Source organism: Gadus morhua, chromosome 7, assembly GCF_902167405.1.
Source record: "Gadus morhua chromosome 7, gadMor3.0, whole genome shotgun sequence".
In the NCBI taxonomy this organism is placed as follows: Eukaryota; Metazoa; Chordata; class Actinopteri; order Gadiformes; family Gadidae; genus Gadus; species Gadus morhua.
The window spans coordinates 15570919-15588418 of record NC_044054.1 but is presented as its reverse complement, the minus strand read 5'-3'; the positions used below and the strand labels follow the sequence as shown (position 1 = coordinate 15588418).

General features: G+C 48.9%; 1 protein-coding gene across 5 annotated transcripts in view; it reads right to left on the bottom strand.

Moving 5' to 3' along the window:
• Nucleotides 1–17500, bottom strand: part of LOC115547871 (actin-binding LIM protein 3) — a 40046-nt gene that overhangs the window by 17256 nt on the left and 5290 nt on the right. For all 5 annotated transcript variants that reach the window (XM_030362365.1, XM_030362364.1, XM_030362366.1 and 2 more), the window contains exons 3-7: nt 7226–7409; nt 6929–7041; nt 6122–6248; nt 5473–5566; nt 4880–4967 (exon numbers count right to left, since the gene is read on the bottom strand). In XM_030362365.1, coding sequence (XP_030218225.1) covers nt 4880–4967; nt 5473–5566; nt 6122–6248; nt 6929–7041; nt 7226–7409 — 606 coding nt within the window. The remainder of the gene's footprint in view (nt 1–4879; nt 4968–5472; nt 5567–6121; nt 6249–6928; nt 7042–7225; nt 7410–17500) is intronic.

Genomic DNA, 17500 nt, shown 5'->3' with positions numbered 1-17500 from the left:
GACACACACGCACACCCACACAGAATGAGCGTGGGCAGCAAAGGTTTTTGTGATCGAATCTTAACACAAGAAGAACATGTTCACAATTTAATTTACAGTTTGAACACATAAGCACATACACACACAACAGAAACACCTTCACCAATCAATAAGAGATCGGCCTTCACATCGTATGCACACACAGTGTATTATACACAACACACACACAGAAGACAGAAACATATATTGGTACAAGAGGACTCTGTCTTGAAAGGCAGGATATGAAAGTCACGGGAGAGAATATAGAGAGAGAGCGGGGGTCTGGAGAGAAAGCAAGAGGGAGAGAGAGAGAGAGAGAGAGAGAGAGAGAGAGAGAGAGAGAGAGAGAGAGAGAGAGAGAGAGAGAGAGAGAGAGAGAGAGAGAGAGACAGAGAAGAGAGACAGTGAGATAGAGAAGAGAGACAGAGAGATAGAGATAGAGAGACAGAGAAGAGAGACAGAGATATATAGAAGAAAGACAGAGCGAGAGAGGGAGACTGGAGAGATAGCGAGAGATAGAGAGAGAGATAGAGAAACAGAGAGACAGTTAGACAGAGAGACAGAGAGACAGAGAGACAGAAAGAGGGAGACTGGAGAGAAAGCGGGATCAAGAGACAGAGATAGAGAGAGAGAGAGAGAGAGAGAGAGAGAGAGAGAGAGAGAGAGAGAGAGAGAGAGAGAGAGAGAGAGAGCGAGAGGGAGACTGGAGACTGGCAAGTAATGGGGGTGAGGGGAGAGGAGAGACAGTGTGTCAGGAAGAGATTGAAAGAGGAGAGGAAGGAAGAAGAGGCAGAGTCTGTGAAAAAGTCTGCATCATTAAAAGAGAAGAAGAGAGAGTCGGAGAGAACAGAGAGAGAGACGCATTAAGAGAGAGGAGGAAAGCAATTCAATATTTTAAAGCAGTAAACCAAAAATGTTATATGCAGGAGTCCAAAACGAAGGCACATACACACACTAACACACACACACACACACACACACACACACACACACACACACACACACACACACACAAACACAAACACACACCGACAGACAGTAATGTAGTGTAGGTGATGTAGGGTAATATCTGGGCCCCAGGGCCGATTCGAGGCCCTTAGAATGGGCTGATGGCCGATCATTGCTCCAATACACAGGCCTGAGTACACACATAAATCTGACACACGCACACACACACAGACACATAAATATGCACACACACACACACATAAATATGCACACACAAACACACACACACACACACACAAGCAAACACACAAACACACACACAATCAATAGCGTAGTCAGGAAGCAGTGGGGTGATTCAGTGGGCTGCTGTCCCGCCCACACCACACAGCTCCAGGTTGGCACACATACAGCCTGACTCCATCCTGCTCTCCAACGTGGGAGAGGGAGGGAGGGGGGAGGGAGGGAGAGAGAGAGAGAGAGAGAGCGAGAGCGAGAGCGAGAGAGAGAGAGAGAGAGAGAGAGAGGACAGCCCGCGTTAGGCAAAAGCTCAGTATATCTTAGAGACAAACTTAATATCAGAAGGGTCGAAAATGTGTCTGAGGAAATTTAAATTATGCAGAGAGTTTCCTTTTTTTATGATTCCAGAATATTTACTTTGTTGCCTCAATAAATCCACCCATCTCCTACACCCTGCTCTATTGGGCCCTCCACCTCTTTGATTTATTTTACGTGCTAGCATCTTGAAGTTTTTACAGCTGCTCCAATATTGATCGTGTTTTTCCGAAATTTCATGTCCAAAATAGACTTCAATCGTGTTTGGGGCGAGCGAAAACAGCATCCTGCTACTTTCCCGCTCCATTAAACCAACGTATTCCATTTATTCTGGGTTATGCCACGAATACGACGAAAATTCATGTTCTGGTCTTTCGGCTTCAGACACTTTGAGGGAAAGTCTCTACTGCTAAATGACTGTAGGCACAGATTTTATTATAATATATTTCTATAATATTGGTTTTATGGTCCCTATAGCCTGGCTGACGCACATCAAAATAATATACAATATTAATGAGTAATCCAAATGAGCTGAGGCTAGAAATATTGTCGGCAAGACAGTTTCATGTCTAAACAGTTTCAATGTTGAGATCTGATGAACACACAGACAAGACCACATCATTTATACCACCTCGTAGCATCCGAACCGGGACCCTCAAATCATTTGCCCGTCCCGGCCAAAGGACTGGGTAGGAGCTGCCCTCCGGTTGTTATGATTCTGAGGGTTTACGGGTTGACACGTAATGATGCAGCTCGATCCAAGTCAGGGACTACTGCCGCCTCAACAACGGCAGCTCATCAACGCCATGGCCCCTGCATGAGGCGCTAAAAGGTTAAGCCTTCAAGCTCAGCATCGACTGGTCCGCGGACATGGCCAGGGCTTCCAGTGGCACCAAGACAGCAATAGCCAACGCATGAATGCTGGTGCAACCGGATCCAGATGAGCCGATCGCTCTTAGACCCGACGCTGCGGATTACGCCGATGGTCGCCCATGAGCATCTGGGCAGGTTTGACGGCTAATACAGCAGCTTTGACTACGAGCTGCTTGGACTCTACCCCGCCATCCGCCATGGACAGATCCTGCTGGAAGGCCTTTCAGGGCGTCACAAGGCTTTGGTCCGAGCCTTAACCCGGGGCTTTCTCTAATGCCTCCGAGCCATGCCAGCAGCGACACCTGGCCTTCATCTCAGAGTTCAGACATCCAGCATATTGCAGGAAGGAACAGGGTCTTGTGGACCGTCTCTCCAGGGCCGTCATGGACACTGTCCCCCTGGGCATTGGTTACGCCCTCGACCCGGGGGCTGACCCAGACATCCAGACCTATAGACCCGCCGTCACTGGCCTGCGGCTGGGAGAGATCAGGTTTCACAGAACCTCGCTCCTATCATCTTTTGGTCTGGAGATGGCGGGTTTTGGACGCCATTTATTCGGGGGTTGCCATTTATTAGAGGTTAGATGAGGACCTTTATGGTTCTCTGTCATCTGTCAACCCGAAAGAAGACTGCAGGAGCACTGCAGTGTTCCTGCAGACACATACGGTGTATGTGTCTGGTTAAAGGTTTGTATTGGACTGCAAGGACATAAGTGTATAAATGCAATATATGGTGGGACAGTCATTCTGTCCCTCTAGGTAAAGACACAAAAATGGGCAAAGATGCACATTTGGTCGTTAAAGTAAACCCTCCTCACTCAACCCACTCAGAATATACACACATACACACACGTGCGCACACACAAATAGACATACACGCCACTTGTCCATTCTAAACATGTGTTAAAGGATTGATTGCAAACGTGTGTGTGTGTGTGTGTGTGTGTGTGTGTGTGTGTGTGTGTATGAGCGTGTGTGTGTGTGTGTGTGTGTGTGTGTGCGTGTGTGTGTATGACCGTGTGTGTGTGTGTGTGTGTGTGTGTGTGTGTAATTGAGTGCATCTCAAGAGGGTGATTGGTCACTCCTACATGTCTAAACCCATCAGAAGGAGTGAATGTAACCTTGGAGCTGAATGCACACACACACACACACACACCACTACACGTTCGAGCACACACACAGACACACACACACACGTACGTGCACAAACACCCAATCACAAATACACACACACAAAACACATCATGTACACACACAATAAAAACAAAGAGCAACATAAAGACATGAGCCCATGCCTCCTAACCCACCCCCGCCCCCCTCCGAACACCAACACACACACACACACACCCACACACACACACACACACACACACACACACACACAGACACAAACACACAAACAGCAGGTAGAATATGGAGATGCAGGTCTTTAGTGGTGGGCTGAGGAGGGGAGCTTCTGCATGTGAATGAGCCATAGCTTCTGCACGGAGCTCCTTGGTGGCTGGTGGTTCTCAGGACTCTCCGTTCTACAGGAGCTTCAGGCTGCTTCTCCAGGCTCCGCCTCCGGAGCGCACACACTATAGATGCAATGATTGACCTTCCCCACACCCATGAAGACGTGGAGCCTCACGAACGCTCCGAACATCTTCCGTGTTTGGAAGGCTTTTTACTGAAGGTGGATATGGAGTATAGTCCATTATTTTAATACACACTTAAACATGACATTTATTTGTATATACTCTATAACCCAATGCAGTCCTGCACATTCACCCACACACACACACACACACACACACACACACACACAATCCAAGCAGCCTCCGATAATTCCCGGCGTTGCTCAGGGGCCTGGGGCAGTTAGGGCAGACTGGGGGGGATTGATCCGAGGGGGGGGGGGGGGGGGGGGTATTGACTTGTGTGTGTGGTGTGTGTGTGTGTGTGTGTGTGTGTGTGTGTGTGTGTGTGTGTGTGTGTGTGCACGCTTTGTGTTTGTGTGAGTGTGGTTGTCCCATCAGGTTTAGTGTTGTGCTGTGCTATATGTGCGATCAATGAACTATATTACTGCACTTTGTTACCAGAACCTATTTGTCAGGGAGCGCCCTCCTCTCTGTCTCGCTAACCTGATACACACGCACACACCTAGACACTAAACACAGCCACTAGGGCACAATGAACAATGCACGCACATGCACACACATTAACAAACACACACATTCACAAACACACAAAGACACACACACACAGACACACACAAGTACACACACACACACCCAGACAAGTACACACACACACATACACACACACAAACACACACAGAAACACACAAACATTCAAACACGGACTCACACACACATACACACACACACACACATTCACACGGAAACACACACACACAAAGGCCTAAACAAACAAACACACACACAAACACACACCCACGGACACACACACACAGTCTAGTGTGCGTTGTCGAAGGATCCACCCTTCCTCACCTGTAAGGTACATCTCCTCTCCTTCCAGGAATGTCATGTGACAGCGGGCACACCTGGCGCAACTCGGATGATAATGTTTACCCCCCGCCTGGCAGAGAGAGGAGAAGGGAGGAGAGGAGGGGAGACGAGAAAAGAGGAGAGGAGAGGAGAGGGGAGGAGAGGAGAGGAAGGAGAGGCGAGGAGGTGAGGGGAGGAGATGAGAGGAGAGGAGAGGAAGGAGAGGAGAGGAAAGGAGAGGAGAGGAGAGGAGAGGAGGGGAAGGAGATGAGAGGAGAGGAGGAGGGGAGAGGAAGGAGAGGAGAGAGGAGGTGAGGAGAGGTGGAGGGGAGAGAGGAGGAGTAGAGCATAGAGAGGAGAGGAGAGGAGTAGAAACAAAGGTGATAAAAGGGGAAACAATGGAGAGGAGAACAGAGCAAAGGAGGGGGAGGAGAGAAGAAGGAGATTCAGCAGATTAAGCAATAAAAAGAGAAGATCGAGGAAGAGGGGATCGCAGTAGAACAATTAAGATGCTTTAGCTGTGTTCAGCTATTCTGACACAAACAGGACCATGTTTGACGCTTCCCCCCACACAGCGGAGCCTGGATGAGCCTCACCTCCAGCACCCTCCCACTGATGAAGCCCTGGCAGCAGTCACAGCGGATGCCGAACTGGTTGTGGTAATCTGATTCACAGTACGGCACGCCGTCCCTGAAACAGAGGAGCGCCGGTCAGAAATCACAAGCAGAAATCCACTAAGGCTTTGTAGACTGTGAGATCCATTACAACAAATGTATGGATTAAATTATGGAATTGTATTTGGAAATGAAAATTAGATGAGTCATTTGATTTAGACCATCACGTCAATTATTTGCCCAGGAATGGTTGTTCTGGCATCAGAGGAGAGTTTCATTTCTAAAGTGCATCAGCAAAGGCTCGTGGATCAGGAATGGTTAGCATATATTAACCTAATGCTGTTAAAGGAAGACCAAATGAAAGAACAGCACACTTAATTTACTGTCGACAAGGGAGTGCACTCCAGCATCAAACACGCACGCACGCACACACACACAACCACACACAAACACACACAAACACACACACACACACACACACACACACACACACACACACACACACACACACACACACACACACACACACACACACACAATCGTACTCTTACACATAAATCACAATCCAATTATAAAGATCCTAGATTCAACAGAGGGTTTCGGTAACACGCCTTGATGGGAAAGCACGTACTTGCTGATGTATTCCCCAGTGAGGGTACACCCGCATGTGTGGCATTTAAAACAGCTGACATGCCACTGTCTCTCCAGAGCCAAGAGAGACTGGCCCTGTTTGATCTCCTCTCCGCAACCTGAGCAGTCTGAGAAGGAGAGGGGAGGAGAGGGGAGGAGAGGAGAGAGGAGAGTGGAGAGAGGAAAGGAGAGAGGAAAGTGGAGAGAGGAAAGGAGAGAGGAGAGGAGAGAGGAGAGAGGAGAGAAGGAGAGGAGAGTGGAGGGGAGACGAGTAGAGAGGAGAGGAGGAGAGGAGAGGAGAGAGTGGAGAGGAGGCGAGGAGAGAGGAGAAGAGGAGAGGAGAGAGGAGAGAGGAGAGTGGAGAGGATGAGAGGAGAGAAGGGTTAAGGAGGGGAGAGAAGGAGAGGAGAGGAGGATAAGGGGACAGGAGAGAGGAGAGAGGAGAGGAGGATTAGAGGAGAGGAGATAGAAGAGTGGAGAGAGGAGAGGAGAGGAGAGGAGAGAGGAGGGGAGGAGAGGAGAGGAGGTGGTTTGGAACAAGACATGAAGAGGAAAGTTAATGGGAGGAATAAAATCTGGCAGATGAGAGTGAATTGGAGTTAAAAGTTAGCTCGACCGATGGAAGGTATTAAAGGAGTATAACGACCGGAATGGCATTTCCAACCTCTAATGCTCCATCCATCTCTGCTCATCGATCTCTTCTGGTCACATGACCTCTGACAGATGGATCTTAAAGATCCAGGTTAACAACACACCTGAAGCAACGCCCCTGCTGGCTCAAAGCTGCGTGTGTGTGTGGGCTACTCACAGCTCGGTCCCTGGACCTTGACGGGCCTGTCGCGGTTCAGGCCCTGGGAACACTGCTGACACACACACTTCTTTCCACAGAAGGTCACTCTGTCTCCAATAGGGAATGGGCTCCTGCACGCGCACACACACAGACACACACACACACACACACACACATGCGCGTACACACACACACGCACAAGCAGCATGCCCACACACGCGCACACACACACACCGATAAAATTATTGCAAAGTGAACTGATGCATATATTTACACCGTACCAACACACACACACACACACACACGTGGGCCTACCTGCAGAGGCTGCAGACGAAGCAGTGGGGGTGGTAGGTGCGTCCCAGCGCGGAGACCACCTCCCCGCTGATGTACTGCCCACAGCGGTCACACTGCGTCCCGTACAGACGCTGGTAGTCCTGGGTGCACACGTACTCCCCCCCATGGTGGAAGAACCCCGCCCGCACCAGGTCACAGCCACACACTGGGGGGGGGGGGGGGTAGAGAGAGAGAGAGAGAGAGAGAGAGAGAGAGAGAGAGAGAGAGAGAGAGAGAGAGAGAGAGAGAGAGAGAGAGAGAGAGAGAGAGAGAGAGAGAGAGAGAGAGAGAGAGAGAGAGAGAGAGAGAGAGAGAGAGAGAGAGAGAGATCAACAAAGATTTTATTTTTTGCATTCCTTTTTATTTTTGGGTCATCTGAAGAAGCATCAATAAATAATCAAATGAATAATTAAGAAATCAAATCAATATAAGCGTGAGTAATTCCCTTTGACTAAAATGAATAAATGAATGAGGTGAGGTTTTACTCACTTTACCCCTCGCTCCTTTAGAACCCAAAGGCTGCGGTTTTCTAAAACCTGAACCACCAAACTGTTTGAGTGAATTTAACTCCTGGGCGGAGGTTCTCTGCTGAAACGGGGGATTACTAGCCCTTCAGTATGGTCCAAGAAAGGTAGACTGGGGAGAGAGTAAGGAGAGAGTAGTAAGGAGTAGGGGGAGAGGAGGAGTAAGGCGAGAGGAGAAAGGGGAGAGGAGTAAGAAGAGAGGAGGAGTAGGGAGAGAGGAGGGGTAAGGAGAGAGGAGGAGTAAGGAGAGAGGAGGAGTAAGGAGAGAGGAGGAGTAAGGAGAGAAGGGGAATAAGGAGGGAGGAGTAAAGAGGGAGGAGGAGTAAGGGGGAAGGAGGAGTAAGGAAAGAGGAGCAAGGAGAGAGGAGCAAGGAGTAGGGGGAGAGGAGGAGTAAGGCGAGAGGAGAAAGGGGAGAGGAGTAAGGAGAGAGGAGGAGTAAGTATATAGGAGAAACAAGGAGGGAGGAGGCGTATGGAGAGAGTAGGAGTAAGGAGAGAGAAGGAGTAAGGAGGGAGGAGGGAAGGCCTGTAATAACAACAGTGACAGTGAGGAAGAGTAGAAGTGAAAGAGATGTTGAGAGGTGAGAGGTCACGGCTTTGGACTAAACTACACTTCTAGTTAGGGAGACATCAAGCTGATTAGCTCCAGGATGTCCTCACTAATTAAGCTCTGTGCCGGCCAGGCCTCACATGCTCCTCTAATCCCCCGGCCGCAATTCTATCTGTCCCTGTTGTTATCTGTATGCTTATGTTGATGTATCTGTGTATCTGTGTGTGTGTGTGTGTGTGTGTGTGTGCGTGTGTGCGTGCGTGCGTGCGTGCGTGCGTGCGTGCGTGCGTGCGTGCGTGCGTGCGTGCGTTTGTGTCTGTGTGTGTTTGTGTGCGCATGTTTGTGTGTGTGTATCTGTGAATTGTAGGCGTGTTTGTGAGGCTAGGTAAGTATATCTGACAGCAGGATAAGTCCATCTATCCACATATTCATTGCATCCAGCCAACTGTTGCTCTATGACATTAGGGTTGAGGCGTGTGGCCCCCACGCCCCTGATGGCTCAGTGGTTCATGACGTAGACTACAGACCAGCCCTCTCAACAGAACCTCACAGGGGCTCGCCCATAAAGGAGGCTGAGTGTCACTTTCTATATTGGACCATGCACTGGGCTATTGAGGAGGTTCAGTGTTATCTTTCACTTCGGACCACGCTATCAACCTTGAGTCACCCATAAACACAACACAGCATGGGGAGGGAAACTCCCCCATCCACACAGCATGAGGGAGGGAAGCTCCCCCATCAACACAGCATGAGGGAAACTCACCCATCAACACAGCATGGGGAGGGAAACTCACCCATCAACACAGCATGAGGGAGGGAAACTCACCCATCAACACAGCATGAGGGAGGGAAACTCACCCATCAACACAGCATGGGGAGGGAAACTCCCCCATAAACCCAGCATGAGGAAAACTCCCCCATCAACACAGCATGAGGAGGGAAACTCACCCATCAACACAGCATGAGGAGGGAAACTCACCCATCAACACAGCATGAGGGAGGGAAACTCACCCATCAACACAGCGTGAGGATGGAAAGTCCCCTGACAGCAGGCGGTTAAAACATTATTAATACATTATTAATACATCATCAATGTATTATTAACTACAACCGTTCGCCGTTCATGGGGAAGCCGTCGGTAACGCCCTGCTCACACCAAACAACCGGCAGCCGGTTGTTTGGTGTGGTCTCTACTGTAGTCTCTCTGTAAAATCTTAACCCAACCTCGATGAGACAAACGAACGATCTCCTCAACGTCCCTGGAAGGAGGGATCTCTCTTTATGGGTCCTTCCTCTAGACCTGTTCCTTGTCCTTTAGAGCAGGGATGCCAGGGTGACGGCCCGCGGGCCGTATCCGGCCCGACTGTATGTCACATCCGGCCCGCGGGTGATGAGGGGAGAATATATGTATTTTTTTAATTTTTATAAAAATAAAAAAAATTTAAATACTTTTTTTTTTTTGGGAATCCGTCAGTTGGTATGTTACTGCTGCTGGTCTGTTACGATTCAATAACTTTTCATCCCCCATTCTCCATTCCATTTCGAAACGTGTTTAGAAAACACGCTTGTTTCATTAAAATTGATTAATTTATTAAGGCCGCCACCAGGGGGCGCCCCCAACACTTTTGCCGCCCCCAACGCATTTGCCGCCCTAGGCGATCGCCTAGTTCACCTATGCAAGCCTTCAATAAATAAAATACAATTTATTAACAGTTTACACTTGTGTTATTTATCATTTATAAATGTAGGCTACTATTACATAGGCCTGCTTTAGGCTATGTAATTGTAGGCCTCATTGTGAGGCTATTTTGGGGCCAATGCAATTTATTTTCGATCGGTAGGCCTTCAAGCATAATTTAAAATAGCCTACCTATCCATGTGTTGAGTCAGTCTTTGGCTTTTTCAGGCCTTTTCAGTCCGATAGTGCAGGGGCGCCGAAAAGGGGGGGTAAAGGAGACGGATTCTAGGGGCCCATGATGGAGGGGGGCCCAGAGAGGCCCCTAATGATGATGAAATTATAATACAGAAGGCCCTGTAAAGATTCTTTTCATGGGGCCCAAAATCCCTAGCGGCGCCCCTGCGATAGTGTAATCCGGCCCCCTGAGATCTCACTTCAAAAAAATCTGGCCCCCTGACCAATTTCACCCTGGCATCCCTGCTTTAGAGGGACAGGGGTTCAGGGTCCTGTCATGTGGACTGGGAAACACTTTGAGACTCTAATTGGGATCAGGAGCTTTACCAATATAATCACTTGGCTTGAATATCATGCTGCTGCTGGTTCTGTTCACGAGGACAACTTTATTCAGACAGGGGGGATTTTCCCCAACTGAGTCATTTTACCAAAGTGGAACGTATTAACACAGAACGACAGCGGTGACAGGGGCCACAGAGCACTGTGAGGAACCCCAGGGGCCACAGAGCACTGTGAGGGCCCCCAGGGGACACAGAGCACTGTGAGGGCCCACAGGGGCCACAGAGCACTGTGAGGGCCCACAGGGGCCACAGAGCACTGTGAGGGCCCCCAGGGGCCACAGAGCACTGTGAGGGCCCCCAGGGGCCACAGAGCACTGTGAGATTTCCCTGATCTGAAGGGTCAACCCACAACTCTCAGCCCACTCTCCAGTCCTATCCTGTTCTGTGAACCTGATAATAGCAGACAGTTAAAGAGGTTAAGTGTGTCTTAGTGTAAAGGGCAGTGTGCTGTTCCATAGTGGAGAGGAGGTCTGACACTAAACGAACCTTTGGCCTCTAAACGAGTTGACCGCCCAGCACCCAGAGAGAGAGAGAGAGAGAGAGTAGGGGAGAGAGAGAGAGAGAGAGAGAGAGAGAGAGAGAGAGAGAGAGAGAGAGAGAGAGAGAGAGAGAGAGAGGGAGAAGGAGGGAGAGATCGAGAGGGAGCGAGAGTGAGAGGTTTGTTTGGCCCTGCCGTCTATATAATTCATCTATTGGAGCCAAGAAACAAAGATAAAAATAGAAGAAACATAAAAAGCAATAGCTCAGTTCATTCGCCACTAGATGTGTTTCCAAACCATCGTTTCCTAGAGACAACTATTAATACATCATCCATGAGTGGTTCTATTTGATGAATAAATGAGTACATCATAAATAAACAGAACACAGCGGTGTTTCAGACACCATCAGTCACCAGTGAGTCCCCGTCATACTGCGGCAATCCGCTCACACAACTCTCACCATCATCTCATACACAGGCTGATTCCTTCCTGGCCAGGCTGATAACAGCCACTTCTGTCAGCTTGTCAGGGAGGAACAGAGCACCCCTCCCCCCCCCCCCCCCCCCCCCCCCCGGGAGAGGGACCTTCCTTAAATTTAGATTACTTCACCGCCTGAAATCTGGACCCACTGTGATGGCTCCACAAGCTGACACTTGCATATTGGCAAATCTCTCTCACTGTCAAACGTCTGGAGGATTTCTTCACCTGAGTTAGCCGCATCACCAAGCTGGATTATTGAAGAAATGAATCAAAAATAAAAGTTACATTGCTATGTGAGCAGCTCCTTTATCAAAGAATGAAACATTTAAATATTGGTTTGAATATCAATGTTTATTTAAATAACATTAAAACTGTGCAACAATAGTGAAATACTTACGCTGACATCATTTACTGATGTCTGAATGGAGCTGGTGTGTGTTGGCGGGCCCCAAAGCTACAGGGAGTGAAGTGTTACAAGAGTGAATAAACTAAGAGTTGAATGTTAGGCAAGGATAACCTAAAGAGTGTGCATAGGGGTGAGGCTTCACTCCCCCTGTGTCTCCTCTAACCTTAAGAGTGTGCATAGGGGTGAGGCGTGTCTCCTCTTACCTAAAGAGTGTTCTGGGGGTTCACTCCCCCTGTGTCTCCTCTAACCACACCTGCTGTACACCTGCTGCTCGTCTTCAGTTATCTTCCTGCGTGCAGCCTGAGCTCTCCCTGGACTGGTTTCTGGTGCCCTTGCTCGTGTGAGCAGCTAAGTCACTGACTGTTGTCCACGGTACACTCATTAACTTGAAGGTAGAAAGAGGACCCTGAGGACTTTTAAGGAGCCATTGATGAACAACACACACCGTACATTAGTGGGGTCTTGTTGGTCTTCAACGACGGATCAGTTATTCACAGGTTAATGAACCCCAGTAATGATGACTCTGGCAAGGCCGTTCCACCGACTGTAGACACGTCCTCACCAAGCAGCGAGTGAACCAGCCACGCCGTTCCCTCTCCAGGGAGTCAGACGCCTTCGGCGGTTACCGTGAGCGACCGTACCGACCCGTAAGGGGACTCGGGGGTCTTCTGACCGGACGCTGACCTCACAGTTTAAAAAAACGTTTTTAAGGTTTTCAATGTTTCAGCCGGGGAAAATATTCAGGCCATAGAGAGCAGATCTATTCCTGTATGACTCTAGGCTAACGAGCATGAGCGTGTGCACACTGTCCTGTGTGGTTCCATAGCGTTAACAAAGGTCATGGGATGTGCACCAACACGCATCATGATCAGCTAAACGTCTAGCTCAAGCTAGCGGACCACAGCACTAAAGTGAAGACATCTCACACTTTCTTCATAAAACGTACACTAGTCACAAAGGTCAGACTTTAGTACACTCGGAAATGTTGAATATCATTATTGACTATGCGGTATATCTCCCGAGACTCTCTCTTTTCTCTTACAAGCCCGACAGACTGGGGACCTGTGATGAGGAGTTAATCAAAGGTAGGGTCAAACGTACTGAACAGGCTACTGTATGCTCTCGGCCACCTTTCATTTAACCCCCCTTGCAGATTCAGCAGTCATTAAGCAGATGTATAGCCATCGCAACGATAGAAATTAGGTAGGAGCTGACTATCTATCTCAGGAATAGTTTTAAGGTATCCATATATATATTAATACTCCCTTTCCCTCCCTCTCCTTCGGTTTCTCTGTCGTGGTCTGTATTTATCCCTGTCAGAATCCGAAGCTACAAGAAGCTACAAGGGTGGACTAACGCACAGCCGCGTTCATAGAGACACAAAATACACACACACTCACACACACACACACTCACACACACACACACACAAACAGACACACACACATGCATGCAAACACACACACACACACACGCACACGCACACACACACACACACACACACACACTCACACTCACACTCACACTCACACTCACACAAACACACACACACACACACACAGACACACACACACACAGACACACACACACACACACACACACACACACACACACACACACACACACACACACACACACACAGACACGCAAACACACTCACACATTGACGTACTGCTTTGTTGTGTTTCCTGCCGAGGCATAAACGAAGGAAAAAGAGGTTGATAGAAAAAAAAGATGACAATGAAGATATTGAACAAGATAGATGCCAGAGCCCTAGCTGCAGGCCTTCTAAACACTATCTTTCTCCCACACACACACACACACACACACACACACACACACACACACACACACACACACACACACACACACACACACACACACACACACACACACACACACACACATACACACACACACACACACACACACAGTGCTTTAGATTGTCCTTGAGGTCTCCATCAGGGCGAAGCCAGAGCAGGTCCATTCATTACTATTAGTTTAATACCAGATGTAATAACAACACAGACTCCTTCCTCGTTGAGTGCCTGGATGTACGCTAGTCCTGTCTCTGTGGCGATGTGAAGGAGATGGGAGAGGAGAGAAGAGACAGGAAAGAGGAGAGAGGAAAGAGGAGGAGAGGGGAGAGGAAGAGAGAGGGGAGCGGAGAGGAGAGAGGGGAAGGAGAGACGAGAGGAGAGAGTGGGTAGAGGAGGGGCGTGAGGCCTAACTTAGTGGATGAACTCTGGCCTTAAAACCTCAGCTTTGAAGAGTCCCAACACAAGACATGAACAGTTATTATTTCATTATCCACCACTGAACAGGCCCTTACATGTACTACGTACTTACGTATACTATATAGTGTATGTGTTGATCATATTATTTCAGTGGACCTCTAGTTGGGCCTGTAGAACACACTACCACTTCATGGTTGATTTATATCAGAACTAATGGAAAGAGGGGGACGGACTCAGACGGGGAGAACCTTTATTCACTCGTTCTTTGTTAAGAAAAACCTATTGTGCTTTTCCTGGTGCATTTCCAAGCTGCTAATTATTAAGGATGCGTTCTAAAATAAGGCCTTTTGCTTCAAGAGGTAGAATTCAGCTCCAATCAAGCGGATCCTATCAAACCAAACCATTGTCCTTCCAGTGTAGGTGTGTCCGCCCCACACTCGACAAGATGCAGACGCTGCACTTTCAAATTGAGCCACACTCTTTACTTTCGACTGCGTTACTACTTCAGAGTCTTCTGCTCATCTCATCACTGTGAGGCACAGGGCAGAAGGAGCTGCAGTCAGAGTTGATTGTTATCTGTCATGTGTGACACCTCCTTGGTCACAGTGCCATTGATGCACAGTAACGGCCCCCCTGTCTCCATGTGTGGATGGTTGAGTTGGAGGAGGACCACCGACACGCTGTGTCTGTTCCCAGGCAGGCAGGGGGGCCGTAACAGCAGTGAGATTCACCGCGACCAGGGGCTCTGAACACTGAGCGGACGGTTCATAACAGGCGGGGGGGAACCGAGGGAGAGGGGGCAGGAAGAGTGGAAATGAAAGGAGCAGAGGGCATCCATTGTATGAGGAGCGAGGGAGACAGCGAACGTGAGACTGGGTGATATCATCAGCATTGGTCTTCCTTTATCCTCAAACCCAGAGAGAGAAAGAGAGAGAGAGAGAGAGAGAGAGAGAGAGAGAGAGAGAGAGAGAGAGAGAGGGGGAGAGAGAGACCAAGGCAATCAGGTAAAATGTTGGCATGATCAGCCCAGATTTGGTTCCTGTCCATCTCATCAGCTGATGTCAGCTAATCTCTCGCTCCATTGGCTGACAGCCATGACACTAATTTGCCTGGGTCCCTTTTCCCCACCCTGATAATACTTTACTACCTCAAACAACACTGCCCTATGTACCGTCTGTCATTATGCTCTTCATATCGAGAAACATATACACTGAGAAAGCCAGCCTGAATCTAGTGATCAGTCAATTCTCCAGTATGATACGGGATCCTGACTTCACTTAGGCCCCGTCCACACGAAGCCGATTTCATGGCGAAACCGCAAAGGTCTTGTACGGTTCGGCCTTCCGTCCACACGAAGCCGGTGAATCCGCTGACCGAAACCGTATACTTCTGAAACCACCCTCGGAGGTGGTTTCAAATCTACCCGGTTTCGTTTTGGATTTGTGTGGACGCCTGAAACCGACTGAAACCGTAAACCATGACGTCATCGCCCCACCCCTCGACCCTCTAGCCAATGACTGTTAAGCCCGCGGAGTCACAGAACTCACAACAAAAAAGATGTTGGCGGACTACAGGCTTGTAATCGTTCTGCAGCAGATCATGTCCCTTGTTGGGTTGCTAAGCCATTATTTATTGAGACTGTTGACTGACTGTTTGTTTGTGTTGTTAGTGGTTCGGGGGGCAGCCTTTATGCACATGGTTGCCTCCTCTTATTTAATTTTCTTCTGGATTTCTGTAGCAGAAGCAGCGCCCCTTATGGGCCTGGCATGTGTACTACAGCGTTTCTACAGATCTACCCGGTTTCGCTTGACTTCGTCTTTACGGAGATACTCCGAAACCGGATAGATCGAAACCGGAACGGTTTCGGCTTCGTGTGGACGGGGCCTTAGTCTGACATGGGCCTTCCCACCAAAAAGAACCAAGAGCCAGTTCCGGGCTGGTGCTAGGGGCCAGTTCCAAACAGGTTCCAGCCTTATCCCAGTTAAGAACCCGTTGGTTTCACACCGGCCGGAGCCAGCCGTGGAGCCGGTGTGAGCAACGTCGTGACGTCACTGCAAACGTCGTGACGTCACTGCAAACGTCTCCGCTTTCGCAGCAACCCTCCCACCCTGCCGGAACTGTACAATAAGAAGAAGAACCCTCGCGCCAGTTTCAAACACAACAACAACAATTTCGTCTTCGATTCAATCCGTGTATGGTTCGTTCTTTGAATATTCCGATTTAAAACAAAATCAGAAAAAATAAAAAAGGACTCTGTTTTAAATCTGAATATTCAAAGAACGAACCATACACGGATTCACGTCCATTGTTTACTTCGGTGTTTTAAAAATGCCGGTCTTCGTTGGTCTTCCTGTTTATGAAGGTACGGATAACCCCGCCCCCTGCCCCCGGCGTAAAAGCGGTTCTAGTTCTAGCCCAGCTCAAAAGTGGGGCTGGAGTTGAACCGGTTTTTAGAGGCCGGAGCCGGTTCTTTGGCGGTGTGAAACCAAAACACTGGCCCTAGCTCCGAACTGGCCCGGAACCGGCCCCGATTTTGCGGCGGTGTGAAAGGCCCATCATTGACCTCCCCTCCAGGTCTGAGTGTGGTGTGTGTGTGTGTGTGTGTGTGTGTGTGTGTGTGTGTGTGTGTGTGTGTGTGTGTGTGTGTGTGTGTGTGTGTGTGTGTGTGTGTGTGTGTGTGTGTGTGTCTGTGTGTGTCTGTGTGTGTGAGATATGTGTGTTGTATGTGATTTGTGTGTATTGTGTGTGCTTTGTATTTGTTGTGTGTGTTGTGTATGTGTTGTGTGCGTTGTGTATTTATGTTGTGTGTTTGCGTTGAGTATGTGTTGTGTGTGTATTTGTTTTGTGTGTATTGTGTTTGTGCTGTATGTGTTGTGTGTATTGTGTATGTTGTATGTTTTGTATGTTTTGTGTGGGTTAGTTGTGAGTGTGCTGCGTGTGTGTGAGTGTGTGTGTGTGTGTGTGTGTGTGTGTGTGTGTGTGTGTGTGTGTGTGTGTGTGTGTGTGTGTGTGTGTGTGTGTGTGTGTGTGTGTGCGTGTGTGTGGGCCAATGCATTAATTGACAGGTTTGAGTTTTTTCACTCATGTCTCGACGAGGTGAACGTAGAGCAACAGCAGGTGTTTTACCGAATTGTTTGTTCCAATGTGTGTGATCTGTGTGCGCGCATACGTGTGTGTCTGTCTGGGAAAAGCTGCTGACAGAATCACAGTTGTGGCTGCTGACTGCAGACCTCCGGTGATGTGTTTGACCACCTGCTCACTAGTGCAACACACAATACATTCATGCAGAGGAGCACCGACACACACACACACACACACACACACACAC